Source organism: Carcharhinus amblyrhynchos, chromosome 4 (assembly GCF_965287045.1).
Source record: "Carcharhinus amblyrhynchos chromosome 4, sCarAmb.v2.hapA, whole genome shotgun sequence".
Taxonomy (NCBI): domain Eukaryota; kingdom Metazoa; phylum Chordata; class Chondrichthyes; order Carcharhiniformes; family Carcharhinidae; genus Carcharhinus; species Carcharhinus amblyrhynchos.
This window is the reverse complement of record NC_137327.1, coordinates 94,979,775-95,007,369: the sequence shown is the minus strand read 5'-3', so window position 1 is coordinate 95,007,369 and position 27,595 is coordinate 94,979,775. Positions and strand designations below refer to the sequence as shown.

Sequence of the window (27,595 nt, the reverse complement as noted above, 5' to 3'; positions counted from 1 at the left end):
AAGGATGCAAGATTTGGAAGGTGTGCCGAACAAGGTAAATCATTTGTGGAGGGAAATGGCTGTGGTCCAGGAGCAGGCACAACAGTGCCCGATAGAAGAGGTGTAGAGGGCTGAAGAGTGTTTTCGATGTGGGGGAGAGCATTCCAAAGAAGTTTATCAAAGAAAGAACTGTGTACTTCATGTGTAGCAAGAAGGTCACTTAAAAGGGGTGGTGCAGAGCAAAACAATCAGTACAGCCAATGCAAAAAAAAAGACAGTGATTATCGGCTTAACTCTCAAACAATTTGGAGGAGGAGCCTGGCAAGGGATCAGAGTTATTTACTCTAAATCAGGTCCAGCTAAACAAAGTAACTCCAATAGAGATAAATTTGCAGATAAATGGCAAAGCACTCAAATGGAAGTTCATACAGGAGTGGCAGGCACAGTAGAGGGGAACAGCCATTTTGTTACCTTCAAAAACAACTCTAACAATTGGGACTAAGTGAGTCAGATGCCATTTTGCCCACACATACTGGAATGGCACTGCAGACTTTAGGTGCAGCAATAGAAACAACGGCATATCAGAACCAGGTCCTGGTAATCAAAGGTCTTGGATCTTGTTTAATGGAATGTGAATGGTGAAAGCAGATACAGCTAAAATGGCTGGAAATTTCAAACCTGAGGATGGATGTTTTCAGGAGCTACTGTATAAATATTCCAGGGTCTTCAGAGAAAGTTAGGATGTATACGGGAAGCTAAAGCCAAAATCCATCTGGATCAGGAAGCAACACATTCATTTTCTCAGGCCCAGTGTCTTATGTCCTTCAGTGTCATCACCTATCCTTACTGATTGTGGTCTGTAGTTAGTAAGTCTAGGATCCAGTGGCAGAGGGAGGAGCTGAGCCATAGGCCACAGAACTTGAAGAGGAGTTGGAATAATGGTGCTGAAGGCTGAGCTGTAAATCAATAAATAGGAGTCTGACATAAGTGTCCATGTTATCCAGATGTTCCAGGTTTGAGCGTAGGGCTGGGAGATGGCATCTGTTGTGGTGAAAGGAGAACTATAGTGGAGAAAAGAGGATTGTAGTGGATCCAGGAAATCTGGGACACCGGAGTTGATGCATGACATGACTAACCTACGGAAACACTTCAAAATGATGGGTATCAGAACCACATTAGTCTTGAAGGCACACTGTCTGGCTTTTCTTCGGTACAGGGATGATGGTCATCTTCTTGAAGCAGGGAGGTGCCTCAAATCAAAGTAAGGAGAGGTTAAAGATGCCTGCAAATATACCCCTGCCAGCTGGTCCATGCAGGGTCCAAATGCTCATCCAGATACCGAGTCAGGTCAGATTCTTTCCATGAGTTAAATGAGGCCGATCTGACATCTGAGATGGTGACCTCGGATACCGGGTCGACCAAGGCTTCCAGGGTGGATGATGTCCTCTTGTTGACCTCTTATTTAAAACTGGCAAAGGACACTGAGTTCACTGGGGAGGGGTGCATTTTTGCCAGTGATTCTACATGGATTCAGGGTTGATTCAAAAGGTCTACATCCTTTTGAAGCAAAGGTAAAAGCCATCAAGGAGGTCCCACAGTCAGAAGATGCATCCGAGTTGCACACATTTCTGGGGATAGTTAACTACTATGGCAGACTTTTAAAACACATTTCTCCCATTTTAGCCTCGCTTCACCAACTGTTAAAAACAACACCAAAGAAGAGAAGAACAAAAGGAAGCTTTCATAACAGATGAACAGCCTCTGCAATCATCTGCCTTGTTGGTGCATTTTGATCCAAACACTGAATAGTAATTTGTGATGCTTTACTAGATGGATTAAGCTGTTTTGTCTCACCAGGTGCCTGATAGAGTAAAGCTTCAAGAACATGGAGAGGAAATACTCCCAAACAGATAAGGAAAGCTTACCTGTTATCTATGTGGTCAAAAAGTTCCATCAGTATATTTATGGCTGACATTTTACAATAGTCTCAGATCACAAGCCGTTATTAGGTCTATTCAGAGAAGATAAGTCAGGTGTCACCAATTGCCTCTGTAAGGGTGCAGAGGTGGGCTTTTATTAGCAGCATATGTTATACATTTCAGCATTGCCCTGGAATGCAGTTATCACACGCAGACACACTGTGCCAGCTGCCTTTGCAACAAACAGTAGCATCACCACTGGTTCCTCACTGGCTCTGCATTTGGTGGAGACCTTGCCAGTCTCAGCAAAACTCAAAATCGTGGACAGAAAGGGCCTGTGTACTAACAAAATTAAAAAAGATGGTCATGCAAGCATGGTGGTATAAGAAGTCAGTTGTTATGCTACCAAAATAGATGGTCAGAAATAACCTGTAAAGAGAGGATGTTACTGTGGGGGTAATAGACCTACCCCAGGGGAGACAACTCCTGTTACAAGAATTATATGACTCTCATCCAGGTCAAAACTGAATGAAGACTCCAGCCAGGAATTGTGTGTGTGTTGGTTGGGTAAAAACAAGGAAATAGAAAGGAGGTTAGTCAATGCCTCATTGCGAAATTCAACAGGCTTTACCACTACTAGCAAAATTGCATTCGTGGGAGTAGCTCGGCTGACCATGGGCGAGGCCACATGTAGATTTTAATGGTTCATAAGCTTCTTTATCTAGTAAACGCACACTACAAGTGGTTAGATGTGAAGTTGATGAAGTCGCAGCAGCCACGGCTGCCATTGACAAGGAAGATATTTGCTATCCATGGCATTCCAGAAGTGATTTTGTTGGGCAATGGCACACCAGTCATGGCAGAAGAATTCCAAAAATTTCTCATGTCTAATGGCATTCACTTTGTGAAGGCAGTGCCTTACCACCTAGCATCAAATGGGCTGGTAGTGTGCAACGTAAATATTTAAGTCCTCAATTAAAAAGTGAACAGGACCCTTCCTTTACACATAGCCAGTTTTCTATTATCATGCAACACTATCCCAAAACTGACCACACACTATGTTACTGATGAGATACGGCTGCGAACAAGACTGGAGGGTAGAGCCTACACAAGCCTCCCAGAAAGTACATCACATTTCAGAAAGGAAAAACAGTGTTAAAAGTGGAGGATGCAGTCTTGGTTAGATATTTTGTAGCAGGCCCTGCACGGGTGGCTGATAAAATTGTGGAGAAAACAATACCAGTTTCCTACGTTGTGGGGGTACAAGGCTGCAGGCTTAGGAAACACATGGACCACCTGAGCAGCAGAGCAGTAATGGACACAGGGGATTCACAGGCAACACCTCAACTTTTGAGGATGCCAGATCTAGCTACTGGAATTCCAGTGAAGAATGTGGGGCCTGAGCACATTGAGGAAACAAAGGAGCCAGAAGCTGCCAAGGAGCCCCTTGATCCAGGATTAATAAGTCCGTCTGTCTCGTCTGTTCACTCTGACCCTTTAAATGCAGATGAGCTTATCACTGAATTGAGGTGCTCTAACAGGGCCAGGAAGTCTCTGGATCATTTGAATCTTTGATGACTTTTCCAGTGCTTCTTCCTGATACCCTTTTTAATACAACAGCTTGTTGTGCTCCTAACTAACCCTGTTCTTTATTTGTCCTTAGGAATGTTTTGAATTTTAAGGATGTAGTAGAATGGCCCTTTAATGGGAAAGGCTTTCCTGAAGGCCACATGATCAGTGAGGACCCTCTGGATTGTCCTGGCAAGAAGCTGAGCCAATTGGCAGGAGGGCATATACCACAAGTCACAGAGGGACTCGCAGTTGGAGCAGGGAGTTGAGTAGCACATTAAGTGAATTGTAAGAGATTGAGGGTGACTCAATGTGCAGCTGATCTATTGTATTTACCAGCACATTGCCAGTATGGGTACCCAGTGCGTACCCATTTTTTAGGCTGTTATCACAAGGAATTTATCCTTCACTTCATCCCCCCCAATATTCAAATTTAGCAGAACAGTCCAAGGATGGTTACTTGGGGAAAGGATAATCATCTCTCAATGTGGCTGATGACACCACTGCTCAATGTGACTTCTATACTGAAATGATGATCCTATTTGGCCTATTCTATTACCAGGGCCTCAGTGGACAGGCCATCAATCTGCTGAAGCAGACGTTCTGCTCCTTGGACAGATCCAGAGACATGATTCAATACAGCTCAGTTAATGTCCAGAATCATGCTGGTGTGCCATGCGTTCCAAACCATTGCCATGCAGGAGGTCAGCACCTGGAGGCCCAGAGCACAATGAAGAACAAGATTCCTCGGCCTATAAAGATGGTGACGATGTGCTGGATTTAAAACTTGCCAGCAGCCAGAACCCTTCCAGCAGCAGACATCGTTTCCAGCTGTGCTATCTTGGTCACCTGCCCAGGATATAATCAACAACAAACTCTTTCCCATTTCATCTTCTCTGTAGTGAAGCACATTTCTTCGAAGATTAGCTCAGCAGCATCTCATAACTGAGCAAGTAATACTCCCAGGACTTAGCACATCATTCACACAGATCCAAATTGCTCTAATACTTATAGTCTTAAATTAACCCAACATGTTCTCAAATAAACTCCTGCAAATTCCTTAGTGTCAGTCTTATGTGCTCTCTTGTTATTGTTCTGTATCTTCAAGATGTTTCCCCAGTAGTTGAAGCATAGGAGGTGGAGAACTGCATTGGCTGTACTGGATGACTGCCGAGTGTTCGAATACTATTGCTTGGCTGTCCAGCTCAACTGGAAAAGATAAATGAGCTAGTATAGGGAAGAGTTGGGAAGTCTCTCCCAGTGTTGTATTTATCCCTTAATCTTAAGATTGGGATGCTATGATCTGTAAAATAACTGCTACAATTGCCAATAAAGCAATAACACCATTTCAAAAAGTATGTTATAAACTGTAGTGTGCTTTAATAATGTCAAGTTTGAAAAATATTATAAAAATGCACATTTTTTTCTACTCTAAAGTAAATTCACAGGACCCAGTTTACATGATTGGTATGTAACTTCACGGGTGTCATCAGCAGCAGAAACAAGTGTCACCCTTTTACAGAAATATCACTCTATTGATGGGCTAGGTTGATGCAAACAAATGTTGTAAAAGGAAAATGAATAAAATGTCTGTAAGAATATACCAGTTTAACTATTTTTAATTGCATTTGCTTCATGAATTCTTGGAATCATTTTCTTTCCATATTCTTTGAAGCATCATCAATAAATCTAGGTAGAAATTTGAAGGTTTAGATATAAGTTAAGCTATAGATACTTGTATAATGCACTGATCTATGCTGCTTGATAAATTTAAATTTTAAAAAATTGCTCTAAATCCTTTAAAAGTTAAAGCTGATATTCTTCCACCCTACACACTTCTCCGTTCATTGGTGGCAATAGACAACAAACTGCAGCTTTGTATTTGAAAAAATGTCTATCATTTGGGAGCAATTAGGAGTGGAAATCCCAGCCTAATGTTCCTTTCCCTAATCCAAGAATGCTGTAGAAAAATACAGCTTCAGATCAACTGTAATAAATTAACCACTGGATAAAAGCGAATTACTGTGGATGCTGGAATCTGAAACAAAGAGAAAACGCTGGAAAATCTCAGCAGGTCTGGCAGCATCTGTAAGGAGACAAAGGAGCTGATGTTGAGTCCAGATGACCCTTTGTCAAAGCTAAAAGTCACAGAAAGTGGAGATATTTATACTGCGGGGGGAGGGAATGAAAGATGAGTCATGGCCATAGAAACAAGGGAAAAAACTACAACTCCTTCATCGGTACATCGATGACTATTTTGGTGCCGCTTCATGCTCTCGTCCAGACCTTGAAAAATTCATCAACTTCATTTCCAGTTTCCACTCTTCCATCACCTTCACCTGGCACATCTCAGACACTTCCCTTCCTTGATATTTCTGTCTCCATTTCCGGCAATAGATTATCAATATCCATTACAAGCCCACTGACTCCCATAGCTATCTGGACTATAGCCCTTCATAACCCACATCCTGTAAGGGTCCATCCCTTTCTCAGCTCCTCCTCCTCAGTTACATTTGGTCCAATGATGCCACTTTCCAAAGTGGTGCTTCTAATATGTGCTCCTTTGTCCTCAACCGTGGATTCCCATCTACAGTTGTCGACAGAGCCCTCACCAGCGTGCAGTCCATCTCCCATACCAAAGCCCTCACCCCCTCTCCTCCCTCCCAGAACAAGGATAGAGTCCCCCCTTGTTCTCACATTTCCATCCGCCAGCCTCCGCATGCAAAGCATAATCCTCTGCCATTTTTGCCAACTCCAGCATGATGCACTAAGCACATCTTCCCTTCACTCCCTCTGTCAACATTCCGCAAAGACTGCTCCCTCCGGGATAACCTTGTCCACTCCTCTACTATACTGAACACCTCTCCCATCACTTACGGCACATTCCCGTGGAATTGCAGGTGTAACACCTGTCCCTTTACCTTTTCTATGCTCACCATCCAAGGTCCAAAACATTCATTCCAGATTAAGCAGCATTTCACTTGCACCTCTTTCAATTTGCATTTGCTGCTCCCAGTGTGGTCTCCTCTATATCGAAGAGACTAAGCATAAACCGGGTGATTATTTTGCTGAGAACCTTCTGTCTATGCACAATCAGGACCCAGATCTTCCCATTGCTTACCATTTTAATACATGATCCTGTTCCCATGCCCACATGTCTGTCCTTGGCTTGCTGCAATGTTCCAGTGAAGCTCAACGCAAATTGGAGAAACAGCACCTCATCTTCTGGCTAGGCACTTCACAGCCTTCCGTTCTCAACATCGAATTCAACAATTCTAGATGATTTGCTCTACCTCACCTTGGCCCCCTTTGTTTTCGTTTTTTTTTTAAGTGTTCTCTACCGTTTATTTATTTATGGTCTTTCTTCATTTTTCTTCCCCTCCCCCACTCTTTCCTTTCCCTACTTCACCGCCCCCCTTCTCTTACCTTTTCGTCCCCCCACTTACCCTTTTCTACATTCTACTTCTGTCCCATTTCCCCTTCCCTCCCCCAACATCTCCATCTGTCAGTTCACAGCTTTTCTGCCATTTGGCTATTCACACCCTTTATTCTCTTTGTAGACAGCTATTAGCAATCTTTTTCCCTGGTTTCTATGCTAATGACTTATCTTTCATTCCCTTCTCCGACAGTAAAAATATCTCCCACTTTCTACGCCTATTAGCTTTGACAAAGGGTCATTCGGACTCGAAACGTCAGCTCTTTTCTCTCCTTACAAATGCTGCCAGACCTGCTGAGATTTTCCAGCGTTTTCTCTCGGCGTATGAACTAACCATTATGTGGATTTTCTTAAAAACACAGCAATTTTTCACAAAAGCAATTATAATATGTAGTTCCTTAATTAAAAGTTTTGTAAAGAGTTCAGGGATTGTTAAATTATTATTACAAGGTTTATAGAAAATTAATCTGCAATTAATCACTAGGAATTCTTTTCATCCATTTCAGACAAATTAAAATGAAACCAGACTGAACTACATGCAATGACAATTCAAAATAAAACTGCTCAATGACAAATTACTTCACAACCATTCAATGTTATGACCTTAAAGTAATGGAAAACATAACATTCCTGCAACACGTTCGCCGAGATGTCTGCAGGTTTTCTTGCTCCGTACCTTCTTGTGGCTCCCTGTCTAAAGGAGGAACATCATCAGCCAAAGAAAAGTCCAGAGGTGCTCCTGCAATCTCCACCATATCTTCATCACTTGTGTTGCTCTGGTAGCTATTAAAACTACCTCTTCGGTAAAACTGATCTTTGGCCATTTGTACTTGCTAAAATCTAAAAAAAATAAGGAAACACAATGAAGCAGTAAATACTTACTAAACTAATTTTGGTTTGCAAAAATATGTGGTAGAGAGTTTTAATGTGTGTAACCCATTTTACATTCCAGAATATACAAATGATGATTTGTGTTAAAGATTTAACACTGTGGCACAGTGGTTACTACTGCTATCTCTTGGGCCAGAGACCTGGGTTCGATTCTGTTCTTGGGTCACTATCTGTGTGGAGTTTGCACATTCTCACTGTGTCTGCGTGGGTTTCCTCTGGGTGCTCCGGTTTCCTCCCACAGTCCAAAGACGTGTGGATTAGAGTGATTGGCCATGGTAAATTGCCCCTTAGTGTCAGGGGGATTGGCAGGGTAAATACTTGAGGTTATGGGAATGGACCCTGGGTGGGATTGTTGTCGGTGCAGACCTGATGGGCTGAATGGCCTCCTTCTGCACTGTAGGATTCTATGATTATGCTCATTATTAACTTGCATTTACATAGTACCTTTAACAATCAAAGTATCTCACGTTACCTATTTTAAAAAAATAAAGGAGGACAGATGGGAGAAAGTTAGGAGAAATACCCGAAGGCTAGATGGAAACAATGGACCAGAATTTTCTAAAATAAATACAAGATTAAATGAATGTCTAAGCCATTATTAATGTATAGATTGCCCAGAAATTTGTCATTAGGAAGATAATCCGTGGATTGTAAAAATTGCTGGATGACGTATGCCCCTTCAACTTATGGAAAAAACCAACTCGTCCTCAAGTTTCATGAAGTTACTATGTGTGTGTTAATTGCCAATCGCCAACTAAACATGCTACAATAATTAAGGCTTGTAATTAAGGGCAGGAGTACTTTTATAATGAGGGGATTTACATTTCTGTCAAGCAACCTGTCTGGTACAGAGAGGAAACAATTTAAAAAGTGGTGAGTCTCATTCTTGCAGTATTGATAGATAGATATAGATATAGTAAATTGTAATATTCTATATAGGATTTTCAGATGGTGATACACTTTCATTTTTTCCTGAGGAAGAGGTTTGTGTCTATCTAATAATTAATGTTTTAGAAATTAATTTTTAGCTTGAGATTATTTTTAATTCATTCTACAGGTAGTAAATTGTTTAGAGATTTTTAAGATTTAAATTTTTTTTAAAATTTCCTTTCTTTTCAATAGCTTGCTCTTAATCCAATCTTGCTTTCCCTTTCCTTGTTTCTCTTTGTGCCTGATTTGATGAATTTACTTACTTTCATTCACCCTCCTTTTCTGTGTAATTTCAATCCTCAAATCTCATAGGTTCTGGACCCATTTTCACTCCGGTCCCAGATGTCTCATTGCCTTTGGCTAAACTGTTATCAGCTCATAATGGAGGGGGATAGCATACTGGTAATTTTATTGGACTAACAACCTGGAGGCTCAGACTAATGTTCAGAGACACGCGTTCAAATCCCATATGCCAGCTGGGGGATTTAAATTTAATTAATGAACCTAGAATAAAACACTTGTTTCATTAATAATGGTCATGTCATGAAACTACCAGATTGCTCTGACCTTCAGGGAAGGAATCTACTATCCTCACCCAATCTGGTCTACAAATAGCTCCAGACACACAGCAACCTGACTGACTCTTAACTGCCCTCTGGAATGATCAGCAAGCCACTCAGTTACGTCAAACCACTACAGCAAAACAAAATTTGTTTATTACTGGTGTAATAGCCAGTGTGAAAAGCTGGAAAACAATGACTATTTTACTCAGGGGTCAGCTTGGACCAGTCCTGTATCATAATTTAGACACTAGATGCTACAGAGGGAGGGAGATGGAGGCATTCCCGTGAAAGACTGGTTGGGACCTTAAAGCGGCCAGCCATTTCACTTCATTCTATTGCATGTGTGCTTTATCTAAAATGTCACCTTATTTGCTTCAAGGGTAAATGGCTACCTCGCACAAAAGAAGAACAGTAAGAAGTTTCACAACTCCAGGTTAAAGTCCAACAGTTTTTATTGGGCACTAACTTTCGGAGTCTCAGGCGAGTCAGGATTTGTGTTCACAAACAGGGCATTTACAGACACAAACTCAATTCACAAGATAATGGTTAGAATGCGAGTCTTTATAGGTAATCAAGTCTTAAAAGGTACATATCTGTAACCTCCACGACTGGTCTGCGATGCAAAATCTCACTAACTGTCCTGGCTGGAGACAATACACATTCCTTTAACCTGTGCTTATCCCTCTCTCCACTCTCGTTGTCTGCACTTTTAAGACTTGATTACCTGTAAAGATTTGCATTCCAACCATTATCTTGTAAATTAAGTTTGCGTCTGTATATGCCCTGTTTGTGAACACAAGCCCTCACCCACCTGATGAAGGAGTCCGAGACTTCGAAAGCTGGTGCCAAATAAGCCTGTTGGACTTTAGCCTGGTGTTGTGAGACTTCTTACTGTGCTTACCCCAGTCCAACGCCAGCATCTCCAGACAAAAGAAGAAAACACAAAGTTCATTTTGAACAAGTTGGTGGTTGTTGTGGGTAGAAAGATGGGATGTGCTAGCTATGGAAGAGCAGCAAAGAAAGCTTTAAACTTTTAAATTTGGAGATAACAAGGCAATGAAATGGCCTTCATTGGTGGTAAGATGCAGAAAAAGTGAAAGCAGACAACGTTTTGGAGATGGAAATACATAGTCTTACTAATGAACTAAATATTTGTTGTGAAGCTTAACCATAGTAATATGGTACTTTCTACAGTCACAGCAATGGGAAGACAGGGACAAGAAAAGCATTTATGGCGTGTTCTAAAAACACTGTCTTTGGATTTGCTAATGTTCCACTGGAAAATGCAATGATTCATTTTTGCTGGGTGAATTAGTTATAATGACCCCTTAGGTGTGTGATGATCCCATTTTGTGGATGGAAGGAGGTAGGAGGCTAGCACTGAAAGGAAGTTAAGTGGCAAGCCTGGGCCCAAAACCATCAAATGCAGGACAGGGAGGCCCAACTAAAATAAGCCTCCCTTCCCATCCTTAAATGAGTACCATGAGAATTATTGAATTCAATAAAATATCTGGAATTATGAATCTACTGATGATAATGAAACTATTGCCAATTGTCAGAAAACCCATCTGGTTCACTAATGTCCTTTAGGGAAGGAAATCTGCCTTATTTACCTGGTCTGGCCTAAATGTGACTCCAGAGCCACAGCAAAGTGGTTGAATCTCAACTGCCCTCCGAACAAGGTAACTAGGGATGGGCAATAAATGCTGGCAAATCAGCCATGCCCATTTCTCATCCTAACAGCAATGACAGTTGAAGAAACACTAGTGATTTATCTAGGCTTCAGTTTACGTTGCAAATTAATTAAGTTTGGTTGAGAAATCAGAGAAAGGACAAAGAAGCTACAGCAATCGTATTTTGCAAGAACTGGCTTTCTTACAAAATATATGAACTATATGAGACAGTTCGAGGACTAAAATAGGGTTGTGATTTGTTGATGCACAGATTTCTCTGATCAATTGGTTACACTTTTTGCATTCAACTGATTAAAGGGAGAACTGCTTTTAGTTCTGGGTCTGGTGATCTAGTAAAAAGTCTGACAACACCAGGTTTTAGTCCAACCTATTTATTTGATAATATACTCACAAGCTTTCGAGGGACACCCTCTTCGTCAGGTGAATGGAGAGTTCTGGCCTCAGACAGAGCATATAAAGCACAGACAGTTTAGAGATTACTGATTAGAATGCGAATCTTTACACCTAACCTGCTGTTCAAGACCTGAAGTGGCTGATAATGTGAGTGGAAGGAGCACTGATCACAGTTTAAAGAGATGTGTATTGTCTCCAGACAGTACAGTAAGTGAGGTTTTGCAAACCCAGGCAAGTCACGGGGGTTACAGATAGTGCGACATGAACCCAAGATCCCTGTTGAGACCGTCCTCATGTGTGCGGAACTTGGCTATCAGTCTCTGTTCAGCGACTCTGCGCTGTCGTGTGTCATGAAGGCCGCCTTGGAGAATGCTTACCCGAAGGTCAAAGGCTGAATGCCCGTGACCACTGAAGTGTTCGCCAACAGGAAGGGAACAGTCTTGCCTGGTGACTGTCGAGCGATGTTCATTCATCCGTTGTCGTAGCGTCTGCATGGTCTCCTCAATGTACCATGCTTCGGGACATCCTTTCTTGCAACGTATCAGGTAGACAATGTTGGCCGAGTTGCAAGAGTATTTAGCATGTACCTGGTGGACGGTATTCTCACGTGTGATGATGGTATCCATGTCGATGATCCGGCATGTCTTGCAGAGGTTGCTGTGGCAGGGTTGTGTGGTATTGTGGTCACTGTTCTCCTGAAGGCTGGGTAGTTTGCTGCGAACAATGGTCTGTTTGAGGTTGTGTGGTTGTCTGAAAGCAAGAAGTGGGGGTGTGGGGATAGCCCTGGCGAGATGTTCGTCTTCATCAATGATATGTTGAAGACTCCGGAGAAGATGCCGTAGCTTCTCCGCTCCGGGGAAGTACTGGACGACGAAGGGTACTCTGTCCACTGTGTCCTGTGTTTGCCTTCTGAGGAGATCGGTGCGGTTTTTCGCTGTGGCGCATCGGAACTGCCGATCTATGAGTCGAGCACCATATCCTGTTCTTATGAGGGCATCTTTCAGGGTCTGGAGGTGTCTGTCACGATCCTCCTCATCTGAGCAAATCCTGTGTATACGGAGGGCTTGTCCATAGGGAATAGCTTCTTTAACATGTTTAGGGTGGAAACTGGAGAAGTGAAGCATTGTGAGATTGTCTGTGGGCTTGCGGTACAGTGAGGTGCTGAGGTGACCGTCCTTAATGGAGATGCGTGTGTCCAAGAATGCAACTGATTCTGGGGAATAGTCCATGGTGAGTCTGATGGTGGGGTGGAATTTGTTGATATCATCATATAGTTGTTTCAGTGATTGTTCACCATGAGGCCAAAGGAAGAAAATGTCATCGATGTATCTAGTGTATAGCATCGGTTGAAGATTCTGTGCAGTGAAGAAGTCTTGTTCGAACCTGTGCATGAAGATGTTGGCATATTGAGGTGCAAATTTGGTCCCCATGGCTGTTCCATGTGTCTGGATGAAAAACTGGTTGTTGAAGGTGAAGACATTGTGGTCCAGGATAAAGCGGATGAGTCGTAAAATTGCATCTGGAAACTGGCAGTTGTCAGCATTGAGTACTGAGGCAGTCGCAGCAATGCCATCGTTGTGGGGGATGTTGGTGTAGAGCGCTGAGACATCCATTGTGACGAGGAGTGTCCCTGGTTCAACTGCTCCGTGTGTGCTGAGTTTCAGTAGGAAGTCCGTAGTGTCGCGACAAAAGCTGGGGGTTCTTTGTACAATGGGTTTCAGGATGCCCTCGACGTAGCCGGAGAGGTTCTCACACAGAGTTCCATTGCCCGATACGATGGGACGGCCAGGTGTGCTTGCCTTGTGTATCTTTGGGAGGCAGTAGAGATCTCCAATGCGGGGAGTACGTGGAATGAGAGCACGGAGGGTGCTCTGAAGGTCCGGATCAAAGGTCTTGATCAGATTGAGTTGACGAGTGTGTTCTTTGGTCGGATCTGTGGGTAATTGTCTGTAGTGTTCCTCATTGTTTAGTTGTCGGTACACTTCTTTACAGTAATCCGTTCTGTTCAGTATGACGATGGCCCCTCCTTTGTCTGCTGGTTTGATGACAATGTTGCGGTTTGTCTTGAGAGCGTGGATGGCGTTGCGTTGTGCTTGGGTGATGTTCGGGGCTGTCTTGTGAGTGCGGCTGATGAATCTGGTGTTAACGCACCTCCTGATGGTTTGGGCATACAAGTCCAGTCGAGGGCAGCGGCCTTCCGGAGGAGTCCAATTGGATTCCTTCCTCTTAGGCTGTTGCACTGCAGATCTCTCTGTCGGCTGTTCTGGTTCATCGACTGTCTCATTGTGTTCGTTGCTGGCCTCTTGGGGTTTGTGGAAAAACTCCCGCAGCCTCATTCGCCTGATGAATTCCTCTGTGTCCGCTGCGAGACTGATGGGGTCCATTTTGGTGGTGGGGCAGAAATTGAGCCCTCGGCTGAGAACTTCGATTTCATCTGGTTGAAGTGTGTAGTCCAACAAGTTGACAATAGACCTCCCTGCGGTAGTGCTGTTTTCTACTGTGGTGCCGGGGGAGGCTTGGTTGTTGCTGGCGGCGATGCCGAGTTTCTCAAGTTTCCTATTCTTGGTGTGCATGTAGGTGGTGTAGTTTCTTTGAATAGGAAACTTGAGAAACTCGGCATCGCCGCCAGCAACAACCAAGCCTCCCCCGGCACCACAGTAGAAAACAGCACTACCGCAGGGAGGTCTATTGTCAACTTGTTGGACTACACACTTCAACCAGATGAAATCGAAGTTCTCAGCCGAGGGCTCAATTTCTGCCCCACCACCAAAATGGACCCCATCAGTCTCGCAGCGGACACAGAGGAATTCATCAGGCGAATGAGGCTGCGGGAGTTTTTCCACAAACCCCAAGAGGCCAGCAACGAACACAATGAGACAGTCGATGAACCAGAACAGCCGACAGAGAGATCTGCAGTGCAACAGCCTAAGAGGAAGGAATCCAATTGGACTCCTCCGGAAGGCCGCTGCCCTCGACTGGACTTGTATGCCCAAACCATCAGGAGGTGCGTTAACACCAGATTCATCAGCCGCACTCACAAGACAGCCCCGAACATCACCCAAGCACAACGCAACGCCATCCACGCTCTCAAGACAAACCGCAACATTGTCATCAAACCAGCAGACAAAGGAGGGGCCATCGTCATACTGAACAGAACGGATTACTGTAAAGAAGTGTACCGACAACTAAACAATGAGGAACACTACAGACAATTACCCACAGATCCGACCAAAGAACACACTCGTCAACTCAATCTGATCAAGACCTTTGATCCGGACCTTCAGAGCACCCTCCGTGCTCTCATTCCACGTACTCCCCGCATTGGAGATCTCTACTGCCTCCCAAAGATACACAAGGCAAACACACCTGGCCGTCCCATCGTATCGGGCAATGGAACTCTGTGTGAGAACCTCTCCGGCTACGTCGAGGGCATCCTGAAACCCATTGTACAAAGAACCCCCAGCTTTTGTCGCGACACTACGGACTTCCTACTGAAACTCAGCACACACGGAGCAGTTGAACCAGGGACACTCCTCGTCACAATGGATGTCTCAGCGCTCTACACCAACATCCCCCACAACGATGGCATTGCTGCGACTGCCTCAGTACTCAATGCTGACAACTGCCAGTTTCCAGATGCAATTTTACGACTCATCCGCTTTATCCTGGACCATAATGTCTTCACCTTCAACAACCAGTTTTTCATCCAGACACATGGAACAGCCATGGGGACCAAATTTGCACCTCAATATGCCAACATCTTCATGCACAGGTTCGAACAAGACTTCTTCACTGCACAGAATCTTCAACCGATGCTATACACTAGATACATCGATGACATTTTCTTCCTTTGGCCTCATGGTGAACAATCACTGAAACAACTATATGATGATATCAACAAATTCCACCCCACCATCAGACTCACCATGGACTATTCCCCAGAATCAGTTGCATTCTTGGACACACGCATCTCCATTAAGGACGGTCACCTCAGCACCTCACTGTACCGCAAGCCCACAGACAATCTCACAATGCTTCACTTCTCCAGTTTCCACCCTAAACATGTTAAAGAAGCTATTCCCTATGGACAAGCCCTCCGTATACACAGGATTTGCTCAGATGAGGAGGATCGTGACAGACACCTCCAGACCCTGAAAGATGCCCTCATAAGAACAGGATATGGTGCTCGACTCATAGATCGGCAGTTCCGATGCGCCACAGCGAAAAACCGCACCGATCTCCTCAGAAGGCAAACACAGGACACAGTGGACAGAGTACCCTTCGTCGTCCAGTACTTCCCCGGAGCGGAGAAGCTACGGCATCTTCTCCGGAGTCTTCAACATATCATTGATGAAGACGAACATCTCGCCAGGGCTATCCCCACACCCCCACTTCTTGCTTTCAGACAACCACACAACCTCAAACAGACCATTGTTCGCAGCAAACTACCCAGCCTTCAGGAGAACAGTGACCACAATACCACACAACCCTGCCACAGCAACCTCTGCAAGACATGCCGGATCATCGACATGGATACCATCATCACACGTGAGAATACCGTCCACCAGGTACATGCTAAATACTCTTGCAACTCGGCCAACATTGTCTACCTGATACGTTGCAAGAAAGGATGTCCCGAAGCATGGTACATTGGGGAGACCATGCAGACGCTACGACAACAGATGAATGAACATCGCTCGACAGTCACCAGGCAAGACTGTTCCCTTCCTGTTGGCGAACACTTCAGTGGTCACGGGCATTCAGCCTTTGACCTTCGGGTAAGCATTCTCCAAGGCGGCCTTCATGACACACGACAGCGCAGAGTCGCTGAACAGAGACTGATAGCCAAGTTCCGCACACATGAGGACGGTCTCAACAGGGATCTTGGGTTCATGTCGCACTATCTGTAACCCCCGTGACTTGCCTGGGTTTGCAAAACCTCACTTACTGTACTGTCTGGAGACAATACACATCTCTTTAAACTGTGATCAGTGCTCCTTCCACTCACATTATCAGCCACTTCAGGTCTTGAACAGCAGGTTAGGTGTAAAGATTCGCATTCTAATCAGTAATCTCTAAACTGTCTGTGCTTTATATGCTCTGTCTGAGGCCAGAACTCTCCATTCACCTGACGAAGAGGGTGTCCCTCGAAAGCTTGTGAGTATATTATCAAATAAATAGGTTGGACTAAAACCTGGTGTTGTCAGACTTTTTACTGTGTTTACGCCAGTCCAACGCCGGCATACCCACATCTGGTGATCTAGACATTACACTCACATCTATAATCACACTTCCATTAATGTACAAGATACCTCACAATGCTTCCATGGGATCAATGAGGTATGAAGCATTACATTAAGCTGTACAGACCAGGAAAGATCCAGGTTCAATCCATATTTGTGATAAACTTGCTGATCTCAGCCAATGTAGCAACTGATCACTACAATTAACCTAAATACTCTTAAATTGAATGGGGGGGGGGGGGGCGAGAGAGCGAGAGCGAGAGCGAGAGAGAGAGGGATCTCTGTCCTCCCTCTGTTTGAGGAATGTATATAAGCTAACAAATTGTGGTTATCAGTTATGCTTATGCACAGTCTGGGAGTGCTTTTCTTCACATCTAAAAGGATGACTGCATTAGTGTGGATTAGGGGCAGAGCAGAAAATAGTAAAATGCATGCTTTTTAACCCTTAACGAATTGGCAAACTTCCTGTTTTCGTTAAGCTTTAAAATCGATTGTAATTTAAAATAAAGAATCGAACATCTAATTCAAGCTGAAATTTCTTTTGGATTCTGTCTGCAATTTTAGTCAATAGCAACGATTACAAACTACACAGTTAACCAAACTTCTGCACACCATAAACTTGTAGGACAGCCTTTCAGATACAGTGATGGCAGCAATTTCTTCTGTTGCCCAAGATGCTCGATGTCATGGAATATTCATGTGCAGCCTCTTCCACTAGCAGCTTGTTTTATCTCCGTATGTGATACTTGTATCCTTCATCAGGATTCAATTTGGGACAAAACCAAACTAGGTCTGTGTAACTCCAAGCAAATCCAGAAAATTCAGGAGCAGCTGAAGCCTTCTATACCTAGCTCAGTTTCCTCATAACTACATCAAGTGAGAAAATCCATTTCACTGCAGGCAAATCTTTAAGAGTATTTTCTGGCAGAACATCAAGCTTCTAAAATAAAGTGCACATAGTAATCATAGAAGCATAGAAATCCTACAGTGCAGAAGGAGGCCATTTGGCTCATCTAATCTGCACCAACCACAATCTCACCCATATCCCTACATATTTACCCACTAATCCCTTTAACCTACTCATCTCATGATTCTAAGGGGAAATTTTTAGCATGGCCAATCAACCTAACCCACACATCTTTGGACTGTGGGAGGAAACCGGAAGATACCCACGCAGACATGAGGAGAGTGTGCAAACTCCACATAGACAGTGACCCAAGCCAGGGATCAAACCCAGATCCCTGGAGCTGTGAAGCAGCAGTGCTAACCACTGCGCTACCGTGCCACCCGTTAATAAACGAATCAAGCTGAGGGAAGGAAGGAAGGATGTTTCCTGTAAATAAAGTCCCAAAGCTACAGCATTTCAATGTATCTGATAAATGGAAGTTTCTGCATTTCATTGCCTGAAAATAATACAGTATTCTGGTTCAGGAACACACTGTTGGTATCAATTCCACTGGGGAGACCACTTCCCACTCACTTCCCCATCCTAACCATCCCTTTGATTTTTGAAGGGAGCTCTAACTGGTAATTACACTTTTTTATACTGCTCTTTTAATTAATTTGCCAAGAATCCAACATCAGGGAATTTTATCTGAATCTATGAATCTGCCATGAGACTATGCAAAAATGGATGCAGCAAAATGCCAGAAGTTGACTCACTGACACTAGAGCCCCAGAATACAAATTAAAGAACAATATTTAGTCCTATGCATGTAGGCGCCAGTCCACATCGCATCTGTCACTTACAACAGTAAAAGCTGGAAAATTCTCAACGTTGTAGGCTCAGTAAAGACATAGAAATTTTCATAATATTTGCCACACAAACCCTTTCAGTACACTCTACAAAATGAAATGGAAGGAAAACCGTTGTAAAGAGGCAGAATCATTCAGAAAAGAAGACAAAGCAGTCACAAGAGATGATCAACATTTGGTGAGTTTATTCAAAGGGTAGATCAGCTAAGCAGACCAAAAAAAGTCCCAGGTTTGATTATCTGTCCCTATTGAGCTAGTCAGGCTGGCAGTAGCTTCAGCCAGAATTTCTACTCTGACAAAGCAGTGAATTCTCTTTTGTGGATCTCTAGGATGGAAAACAAAATTTTGTTTGACTGTGATGAATCCTGTATTTGAATAATCTGCTGGTACTGATGTCTAATACATGTCTGACAATTCGGCTATTTCAGTGATATAATGGAGGGAGTCATTTCCCGGCAAGTACCAGCATCTTCAGGAAAGAGAGATAGGGAGAAAATAGGGTTGGAAAACAGATAAAAGGTCACACAACAGACATTTTCAAAGTTTGCATATTAGCCATTTATTTGTTTATTTTTAAACTGTTTAAACATTGAAGGTTGAGGTATCAGAAAATTGGCGACAAGATACTGTTAAGCAACTAAAATTGAAGCAAATGAAATTACCCACTAAAACATCCTTGCTTAACAACTGTTTCTACTCCAATCAGGCTTTAATTTATGTAATTTCCCCAAAATTAACTGCTTTATCTAAGCCATACAATCAGGAGAGGAAACATATTACAAATTTAGGGTCTGCATTAGAATTGCTTGGAGCTAGAGTGTTGGTCACTCCAGTTAATTGGTCCCACCGTGATTCACCAATCCTGCTGAAGGCAGACTAATGAGATGAAGCCAGGCATGAATCATTAAACTGCTTTATTTACAAACATGCAAGCACAGAAATTAACAGAAAAACAAATAACATTTTGCTAACTCCTCACAAATGGGAATTTGTCTCCAAAATGAGGCTCCGCATCAGACCTAAGAAGCGACCACAAGGAAGCAAGGTTATGAAAAGAATCAATGCAGCCAAGCTAAAGAAAAATACTTTTACCAGTGCTGGCAAGACAGTCCAGAATAAACTGCGTAAAATGCAGGATGCCTGGCTGAGTGCCAAGGCAGATGAAATACAGGGATATGCTGACAGAAACGACTTGAAACGGTTCTATGAAGCCCCCAACCTCTCAGGAGTTTCCCCCTCCTGAGTACAGATGGTACAACTCTCATTACAGAGAGGGCTCAGATCCTGCAGAGATGGGCTGAACACTTTGAAGCCATCCTCAACCGACTGTCATCTATTAATGACGAGACAATAAACAGGATTCCCCAGGTTGATACCAACAGCGCCATGGATGACCCACCGGTAGTAGCCGAAGTCACAAATGCTGTCAGCCAGCTATCCAGTGGCAAAACCCCAGGGGCAGATACCATACTCGCAGAGATCTATAAAGTTGCTGGTCCTGTACTTATTGAGAAGCTCACCTAGTTGTTCCAGTCCTTTTGGAAGCAAGGATCCATTCCTCAGGAACGTCAAGATGCTTCCATCGTACACCTCTACAAGAGGAAGGGCAATCGGCAAGTACGTGACAGCCACCGAGGAATCTTGCTGCTCTCCATCACAGGAGAAACGCTCGCAAGAGTCCTGTTAAATCATCTGTTCACTCATCTGGAGCTGGGCCTGCTTCCAGAATCACAGTGTGGCTTCTGCAAAGATCGTGGGACTACTGACATGATTTTTGCTGCACGCCAACTTCAGGAGAAGTGTCAGGAGCAGAATCAAGAGCTCTACACAACCTTCGTTGACCTCGCAAAAGCCTTCGACACTAAGCCGACAAGGCCTGTGGAGGATCATGTCAAAGTTCGGCTGCCCCCCAAAATTTATTCAGATGGTACCATGATGGCCAGAGGACTGGATGGCGGAAAATCCTCTGAGGCATTCCCAGTCACCAATGGTGTCAAACAGGGCTGTGCGCTCATACCCACACTGTTCAGCATGATGTTTACTGCCATGCTGAATGATGCCTTCCAGGACAGTGTTGCTGGAATCAGCCTCAAGTAGAGAGTGGATGGGAAGCTCTTCAATCTGAGGAGACTTCAAGCTATTACCAAAGTGAAAGAGACTGTTCTGAGAGATTTTCTCTTTGCCGATGACTGCGCCCTGTATGCTGGCTCAGAGCCAGAGATGCAAGTCAGTATGGACAAATTTTCCATGGCTTGTGACAACTTTGGACTTATCAACATTAAGAAGGCCAAAGTCATGCACCAGCCTGCTCCTCATGCACCGTACACAGAACCCATAATCACAAAGGGCAGAAACTAGAGGCAGTGGACCAGTTCACATATCTTGGCAGCACCCTCTCCCAAGCTGCGACTATTGACGCAGAAGTTAACTGCAGAATAGCAAAGGCAAGTTCTGCTTTCAGTAGACTGCGCTCCACTGTATGGGAACGTTGAGAAATCAGCCCAGCGACAAAACAATGTCTACAGCACTGCGGTACTCACTACCCTACTGTGAAACGTGGACTATATATCGAAGGCATGCAAGACAGCTCAATCATTTCCACATGACTTGTCTTCACAGAATATTATGCATCCGATGGCAAGACAAAGTACCAGACACTGAAGTTCTCTCTGTATCACGTTGATGGCAAGTCTACCATCAGTCCACACCCTACTGATGAGAGCGCAGAACCAGTATGTCAGACAAGCGCATACCCAAGCAGCTCCTTTTTAGGGAACTCTCTGCTGGAAGGTGCTCGTGTGGAGGGCAGAAGAAATGTTCCAAAGTCACCCTCAAGGCCTCCCTGAAGTCGCGTGACATAGACATGACCTCCTGGGAAACGCTGGCATGAAACTGCCCTACCTGGCGCTGCCTCATCCACAAAGACTGTCAAGCTGACAAAGGTGTATTGCTGAAGCACAACTTAAGCACGAGCTGCGCAACAACTACAGCGTCTATACAAATCTGTCCAAAATGCACCAGGACATTCCATGCCCGAATTGGCCTGATCAGTCATCTTCGGACACACCGCAACCAGCCTCAAAATGACTAATGGCGTCGAGGTCCTCATCAATGACGATGGACGAACAACAACAACAAATGGGAATAAGAAGCCATTGCAATCCGTTCCTTGCATGGGTTAACTTGATTTAATATCCTTCTTTCTGGCAAACCTCTAAATGCAAAAAAAAATTTGGCCATTCCTTTGTGTTAGTTTTCAGCTGTCAGGATTTGTCCTCACAAACTTAATGTCCCAAATATGAGTTTTCCTTCAGTTCTACCATAAATCAATTCACTTCCACAGCTTCTTCGATTACACTTCCTGTAAGGACTCCATTTTAATCTCCCAGTTTCTACTTTGACAACGGAACCTTCCAAACCAGTGTTTCTGATAAGTCACCCTTTTTCTTCAACTGAGGATTCCCTCTCACTGTGGTTGACAGGGCCCTAAACCAACACTTTGGCTCCCTCTTCCCCCTATCCCAGAGCCACAATAGGGGTGGTGGACCAAGCTAGAGTCCCAGGCTAGCCACACAGATGCCTACTGACTACAGCAAAGTCTACAAGACATAATAGGCTAAAAGGTGAAGGCAACATAGAATCACTGGCAGCAATGCACCACTCTCCGATTAGCTCATCGCAATCCATGCCTATTTTGAGCAAGGGGTCAGCAAGGACATGCCTATCGCCCTGGAAGTCTTGACCAAACTGGTATCTGCAGTCACCATTGCAGATGTCAAATCGGTCTTATCGAAAGTCAACCCACTAAAAGTGACCAGCCTAGATGGGCTATCCAGATAAGCACTCAGATCGTGCATGTGCCAGCTGGCAGATCTATTCGCAGATATCGTTAATCTCTCCTTACTAGTGTACCTTTAAGAAATCTTTTCTTCTAATCGTAATGAGAGGTTTAAATGTCAACAAAGATTGACAAAGAAGTTGATAAAGAAGGGTAGGAGCAACTATGAAGCTGGGCTAGCGCTTAATATAAAAAAGGATAGCAAGAGTTTTTATAAATATATAAAAAGGAAGAGGCTGGCTAGGGTGAACGTTGGACCCTTAGAGGGTGAGAGGGGGGACTTAGTGGTAGGGGATGGGGAAATGGCTGAGGTCTTGAATAACTTTTGTGTTTCGGTCTTCACAGAGGAAGACGTGAATAATTTGCCGGGTGTTAGAGATGGAAAGGTGGTAGGAGTGGAGGGTCTCAATGACATTGTTGTTACTAGAGAGGTGGTGCTCGACAGACTGGAGGGACTGATTGTGGACAAGTCCCCAGGACCGGATGGAATGCATCCGAGGGTTCTGAAAGAAACGGCGGAGGTGATAGTGGATGCCTTGGTGGTTATTTTCCAAACGTCGCCGGATTCCGGGGAAGTGCCGGAAGATTGGAAAGCGGCTAATGTTACGCCGTTGTTTAAGAAGGGTGCCAGGCAAAAGGCAGGGAATTATAGGCCGGTTAGTTTAACGTCCGTTGTAGGTAAAATGTTAGAATCCGTCATCAAGGAGGAAATAGCGAGGCATCTTGAGGGGAATTGCTTGATAGAGCAGACGCAGCACGGTTTCGTTAAGGGGAAGTCGTGTCTGACAAATTTACTGGAGTTCTATGAGGATGTGTCTAGGGCGGTGGATAGAGGAGAGCCGGTGGATGTGGTCTTTCTAGATTTTCAGAAGGCGTTTGACAAGGTACCTCACAAGAGGTTATTGCAGAAGGTAAGGGGGCATGGAGTTGGGGGTAAGGTGTTAGCATGGATAGAGGATTGGTTGTCAAATAGGAGGCAGAGAGTGGGGGTCAACGGGTGCTATTCGGATTGGCGGATGGTGACTAGTGGAGTGCCCCAGGGGTCGGTGCTGGGGCCTCAGCTTTTTACCATTTATATAGATGATCTGGAGGAGGGAACCGAGTGTAGAGTGTCGAAATTTGCTGATGACACCAAGATTGGGGGAACGGCAAATTGTGTGGAGGGTATGGAGAGTCTACAGAAGGATCTAGATAGGCTGGGCGAATGGGCCAGAAAATGGCAAATGGAATTTAATGTTGGCAAGTGTGAGGTGGTCCACTTTGGTAGGAAGAATGGTAGGAAGGACTATTACTTACGGGGCGAAAAACTGCAGCAGGCGACGGTGCAGAGGGACCTCGGGGTCCTTGTGCATGAGTCGCAAAAACCCAGCTTGCAGGTGCAGCAGGTGGTCAGGAAGCCGAATGGGATGCTGGCCTTCATAGTGAGGGGGATTGAATATAAAAGTAGGGAGGTCTTGCTGCAGCTGTATAGGGCATTGGTGAGGCCGCAGCTGGAGTACTGTGTGCAGTTTTGGGCGCCGCACCTGCGCAAAGATATTTTGGCCTTGGAGGGAGTGCAGAGGAGGTTTACTAGGCTGATACCGGAGTTGAGGGGGTTGAGCTATGAGGAGAGGCTGAATAAACTGGACTTGTACTCGTTAGAGTTTAGAAGAATGAGGGGAGATCTCATTGAGACGTATAAGATGATGAATGGGATGGATAGGATCGAGGTGGAGAGACTCTTCCCGCTCAGAAAGGACAGTAGGACTAGGGGGCACAGCCTCAAGATAAAAGGGGGGTGGTTTAGAACGGAGTTGAGGAGGAACTTCTTCACTCAAAGGGTGGTGAACCTCTGGAATTCTCTGCCCGTTGAAGTGGTGGAGGCTGCCTCGCTAAATATTTTTAAGATGCGGGTTGATGGGTTTTTGATAGGAGAGGGGATTAAGGGTTATGGGGAGAGGGCGGGAAAGTGGAACTGAGCAGCGACAGATCAGCCATGATCTTATGAGACGTATAAGATGATGAATGGGATGGATAGGATAGAGGTGGAGAGACTCATCCCGCTCAGAAAGGACAGTAGGACTAGGGGGCACAGCCTCAAGATAAAGGGGGGGCGGTTGAGAATGGAGTTGAGGAGGAACTTCTTCACTCAAAGGGTGGTGAATCTCTGGAATTCTCTGCCTGTTGAGGTGGTGGAGGCTGCCTCGCTAAATATTCTTAAGACGCGGGTTGATGGGTTTTTGATAAGCGAGGGGATTAAGGGTTATGGGGAGAGGGCGGGAATGTGGAACTGAACCACGACAGATCAGCCATGATCTTATTGAATGGCGGGGCAGGCTCGAAGGGCTAGATGGCCTACTCCTGCTCCTATTTCTTATGTTCTTATGTATTTCTCTACAGTTGTAAGGAGGCCTTCAGATTTCATGGTTGCCGAACTGTTTGCCAGAAGTCCTTTTATTGCTGCTTCCATGGCTTAAATGAAGTTTTGTTTATTTTTAATCTGAACCTCAAGCAATGACTTGGAATTTACAACTGGATGGCAGGTCATGTTTTTTGGACAGTTTCTTTTCATAGTTTCACTTTCAGCTTTGGGCTGCTAGCTACTGTTTTAGTTTAGAAGGAGTGTGGACATCAGACTGAAGAGCAGTGTTTCTTTCTCTTCCTGGTGTTAGAAATTCTGCTAGCTAGATAGAAGCAAGGCTTCTTGCCTTCCTGGAGTGAAAGTTCGGCTGTTGGTGGTTTGCAGTTAGTTTCTAAAGTCTCTCTCTCTCTCCCCCTCTGAAGCTGGGAAGCTGTTCTGACTCCGTGCTTGCCTGTGTGTGTCTCAAGAGAACTGCAGCATCCAACAAAAGGACTAAGCTCCAGAATAATAATAATAATATACTGATACCGGAGTTGAGGGGGTTGAGCTATGAGGAGAGGCTGAATAAACTGGGCTTGTACTCGTTAGAGTTTAGAAGAATGAGGGGAGATCTCATTGAGACGTATAAGATGATGAATGGGATGGATAGGATAGAGGTGGAGAGACTCTTTCCGCTCAAAAAAGACAGTAGGACTAGGGGGCACAGCCTCAAGATAAAAGGGGGGCGGTTTAGAACGGAATATGGCTGATCATATCTGATCTGTCGCTGCTCAGTTCCACTTTCCCGCCCTCTCCCATAACCCTTAATCCCCTCTCCTATCAAAAACCCATCAACCCGCGTCTTAAAAATATTTAGCGAGGCAGCCTCCACCACTTCAACGGGCAGAGAATTCCAGAGATTCACCACCCTTTGAGTGAATAATAATAATAATAATAATAATAATAATAATAATAATAATAATAACTCCTTCCATTGTTTGCTAGAGCAGACGAGTGAAGGAGCAGAGAGAGAGCTAAGATTTTACCTGTTAAAAACCTGTTTAAAATAAGTTTAAAGCACTTTGTTCTTTGTAGAACTGTTTAAAGCATTTATTTATTGTATTTACTGCTTTAAGAATTCTGAGGGAGTGGTTAGCAGGCAATTGTGGTCCATCAGATTTAAATATCAACTGACCACAAGGTGAAGCCTTCCATTGTTTGCTGGAGCAGACGAGTGAAGGAGCAGAAAGAGAGCTAAGATTTTACCTGTTAAAAACCTGTTTAAAATAAGTTTAAAGCACTTTGTTCTTTGCAGAACTGTTTAAAGCATTTATTTATTGTATTTACTGCTTTAAGAATTCTGAGGGAGTGGTTAACAGGCAGTTGTGGGCCATCAGATTTAAATCAGCGCCAGGTTTAAAAAGAGGCCTGGTGTAGACAGCGGGCAGCGTCTGAGCGGGCAGCGGAGTGAGTGGGAAGCAGAGTGAGCTACTAGGGCTTAATATCAAGAAGGGCTGAAAGGAAAAAAGGCCAGGTGAGTTCGTTTGAAAAACAAAAAAAAACAAAAAAATTTTTTCAAAACTACTACAGTGAATAATGGAGGGGCATGTGATGTGTGGTTTCTGTATGATGTGGGAACTGGTGGACCCTAGGGTTCATCCCAGTGACCATGTCTGCAGTAAGTGCAGGTTGCTAGAGGAGCTCCAGCCCATGGTAAATGAGCTGGCCTCTGAGCTACAGACACTGAGGCTCATCAGGGGGAGAGAGGGTGCCATTGTCAAAGGGGTGCAAGTGACATCCACCCCCCCTAGACTGGCTAACTCTAAGGGTCAGGGACAAGAGGGGGCTGCTGGGAGGAGGAAGGGGGGTGAGGAGCGGAGGCCTCAGCCTCTTAATCTGCATAACAGGTTTGAGGTTCTTGCTTCCAGGCTGGACGAGAACGAGGCAGGTGAGGTTGGTGAGCAAGCTGCACACGGTACAGTGCTGCAGCAGGACATAGGCAAAGAGAAAGGGAAAAGGAACGTAGTAGTGATTGGGGATAGTGGGGTGAAGGGTATTGACACTGTCCTTTGTCACAATGACAAAGTGCACAGAAGGGTGTGTTGTCTGCCTGGTGCTCGGGTCCAGGATGTCGCATCTGGGCTGCAGAGGAACCTGGAGTGGGAGGGTGAGAATCCGGTCGTTGTGGTACATGTGGGTGCCAACGACGTAGGCAAAATGCGAACTGAGGATCTGGGGAGGGAGTATGAAAAGCTGGGAATGGAATTAAAAAGTAGAACCGACAAGGTGGTTATCTCTGGGCTACTGCCTGAACCGTGTGCAGATGGGCGTAGGGTTGACAGGATTAAGGAAGTGAATGGGTGGCTCAGGGATTGGTGTGGGAGGAATGGGTTTGAATTTATGGGGCATTGGCACCAGTATTGGGGTAGGTGGGACCTGTTCGGGAGGGATGGGGTTGGTCTGAACCGTGCTGGGACCAGAGTGCTGGCGAATCGAGTAAAGAGGACTGTAGACAGGGCTTTAAACTAATTAGGGGGGGGGAGGGTGCGAGGGTAGGTGACCTTACGAGGCCTAAAGTTAAGGAGAGTGTACATGTAAGGGAAGAGGCCGAGGATGTCCCAATAATAGAGGGAGTAGGGGGCGTGAGTATAGTTGGTGGCGTTGCGGCAAATAGGGTCCAGGTGAAGGCTGGGATGAAAGCACTTTATCTGAATGCACGAAGCATTCGGAATAAAGTGGATGAGCTGATGGTGCAGATCGACACAAATGGATACGATCTGGTGGCCATTACAGAGACGTGGCTGCAGGGTGACAGGGACTGGGAACTGAATGTACAGGGCTATCAAGTGTTTAGGAAGGATAGGCAGGAGGGAAAAGGAGGGGGCGTAGCTCTGCTGATTAAGGATAGCATCACGGTGGTAGCAAGGGATGATATTGGAGCCAAGGAGCAGAGGGTGGAATCGTTGTGGGTGGAGATTAGGAACAGCAAAGGGAGGAAGACGCTGGTGGGTGTCGTCTATAGGCCCCCAAATAATGATCTGGAGATGGGGCGGGCTGTTAACACG

At 44.7% G+C, this 27,595-nt stretch overlaps 1 protein-coding gene across 7 annotated transcripts in view; it reads right to left on the bottom strand.

Moving 5' to 3' along the window:
* Positions 1–27,595, bottom strand: part of clcn5b (chloride channel, voltage-sensitive 5b) — a 138,612-nt gene that overhangs the window by 78,079 nt on the left and 32,938 nt on the right. For 6 of the 7 annotated variants that reach the window (XM_080187578.1, XM_080187576.1, XM_080187574.1 and 3 more), the window contains one exon: positions 7,580–7,743. The exons of the other annotated variant lie outside the window; for it this stretch is intronic. In XM_080187578.1, the coding sequence (XP_080043704.1) occupies positions 7,580–7,727 (148 nt within the window). In that variant the 5' untranslated portion in view covers positions 7,728–7,743. The remainder of the gene's footprint in view (positions 1–7,579; positions 7,744–27,595) is intronic. 7 annotated transcript variants of the gene reach the window in all.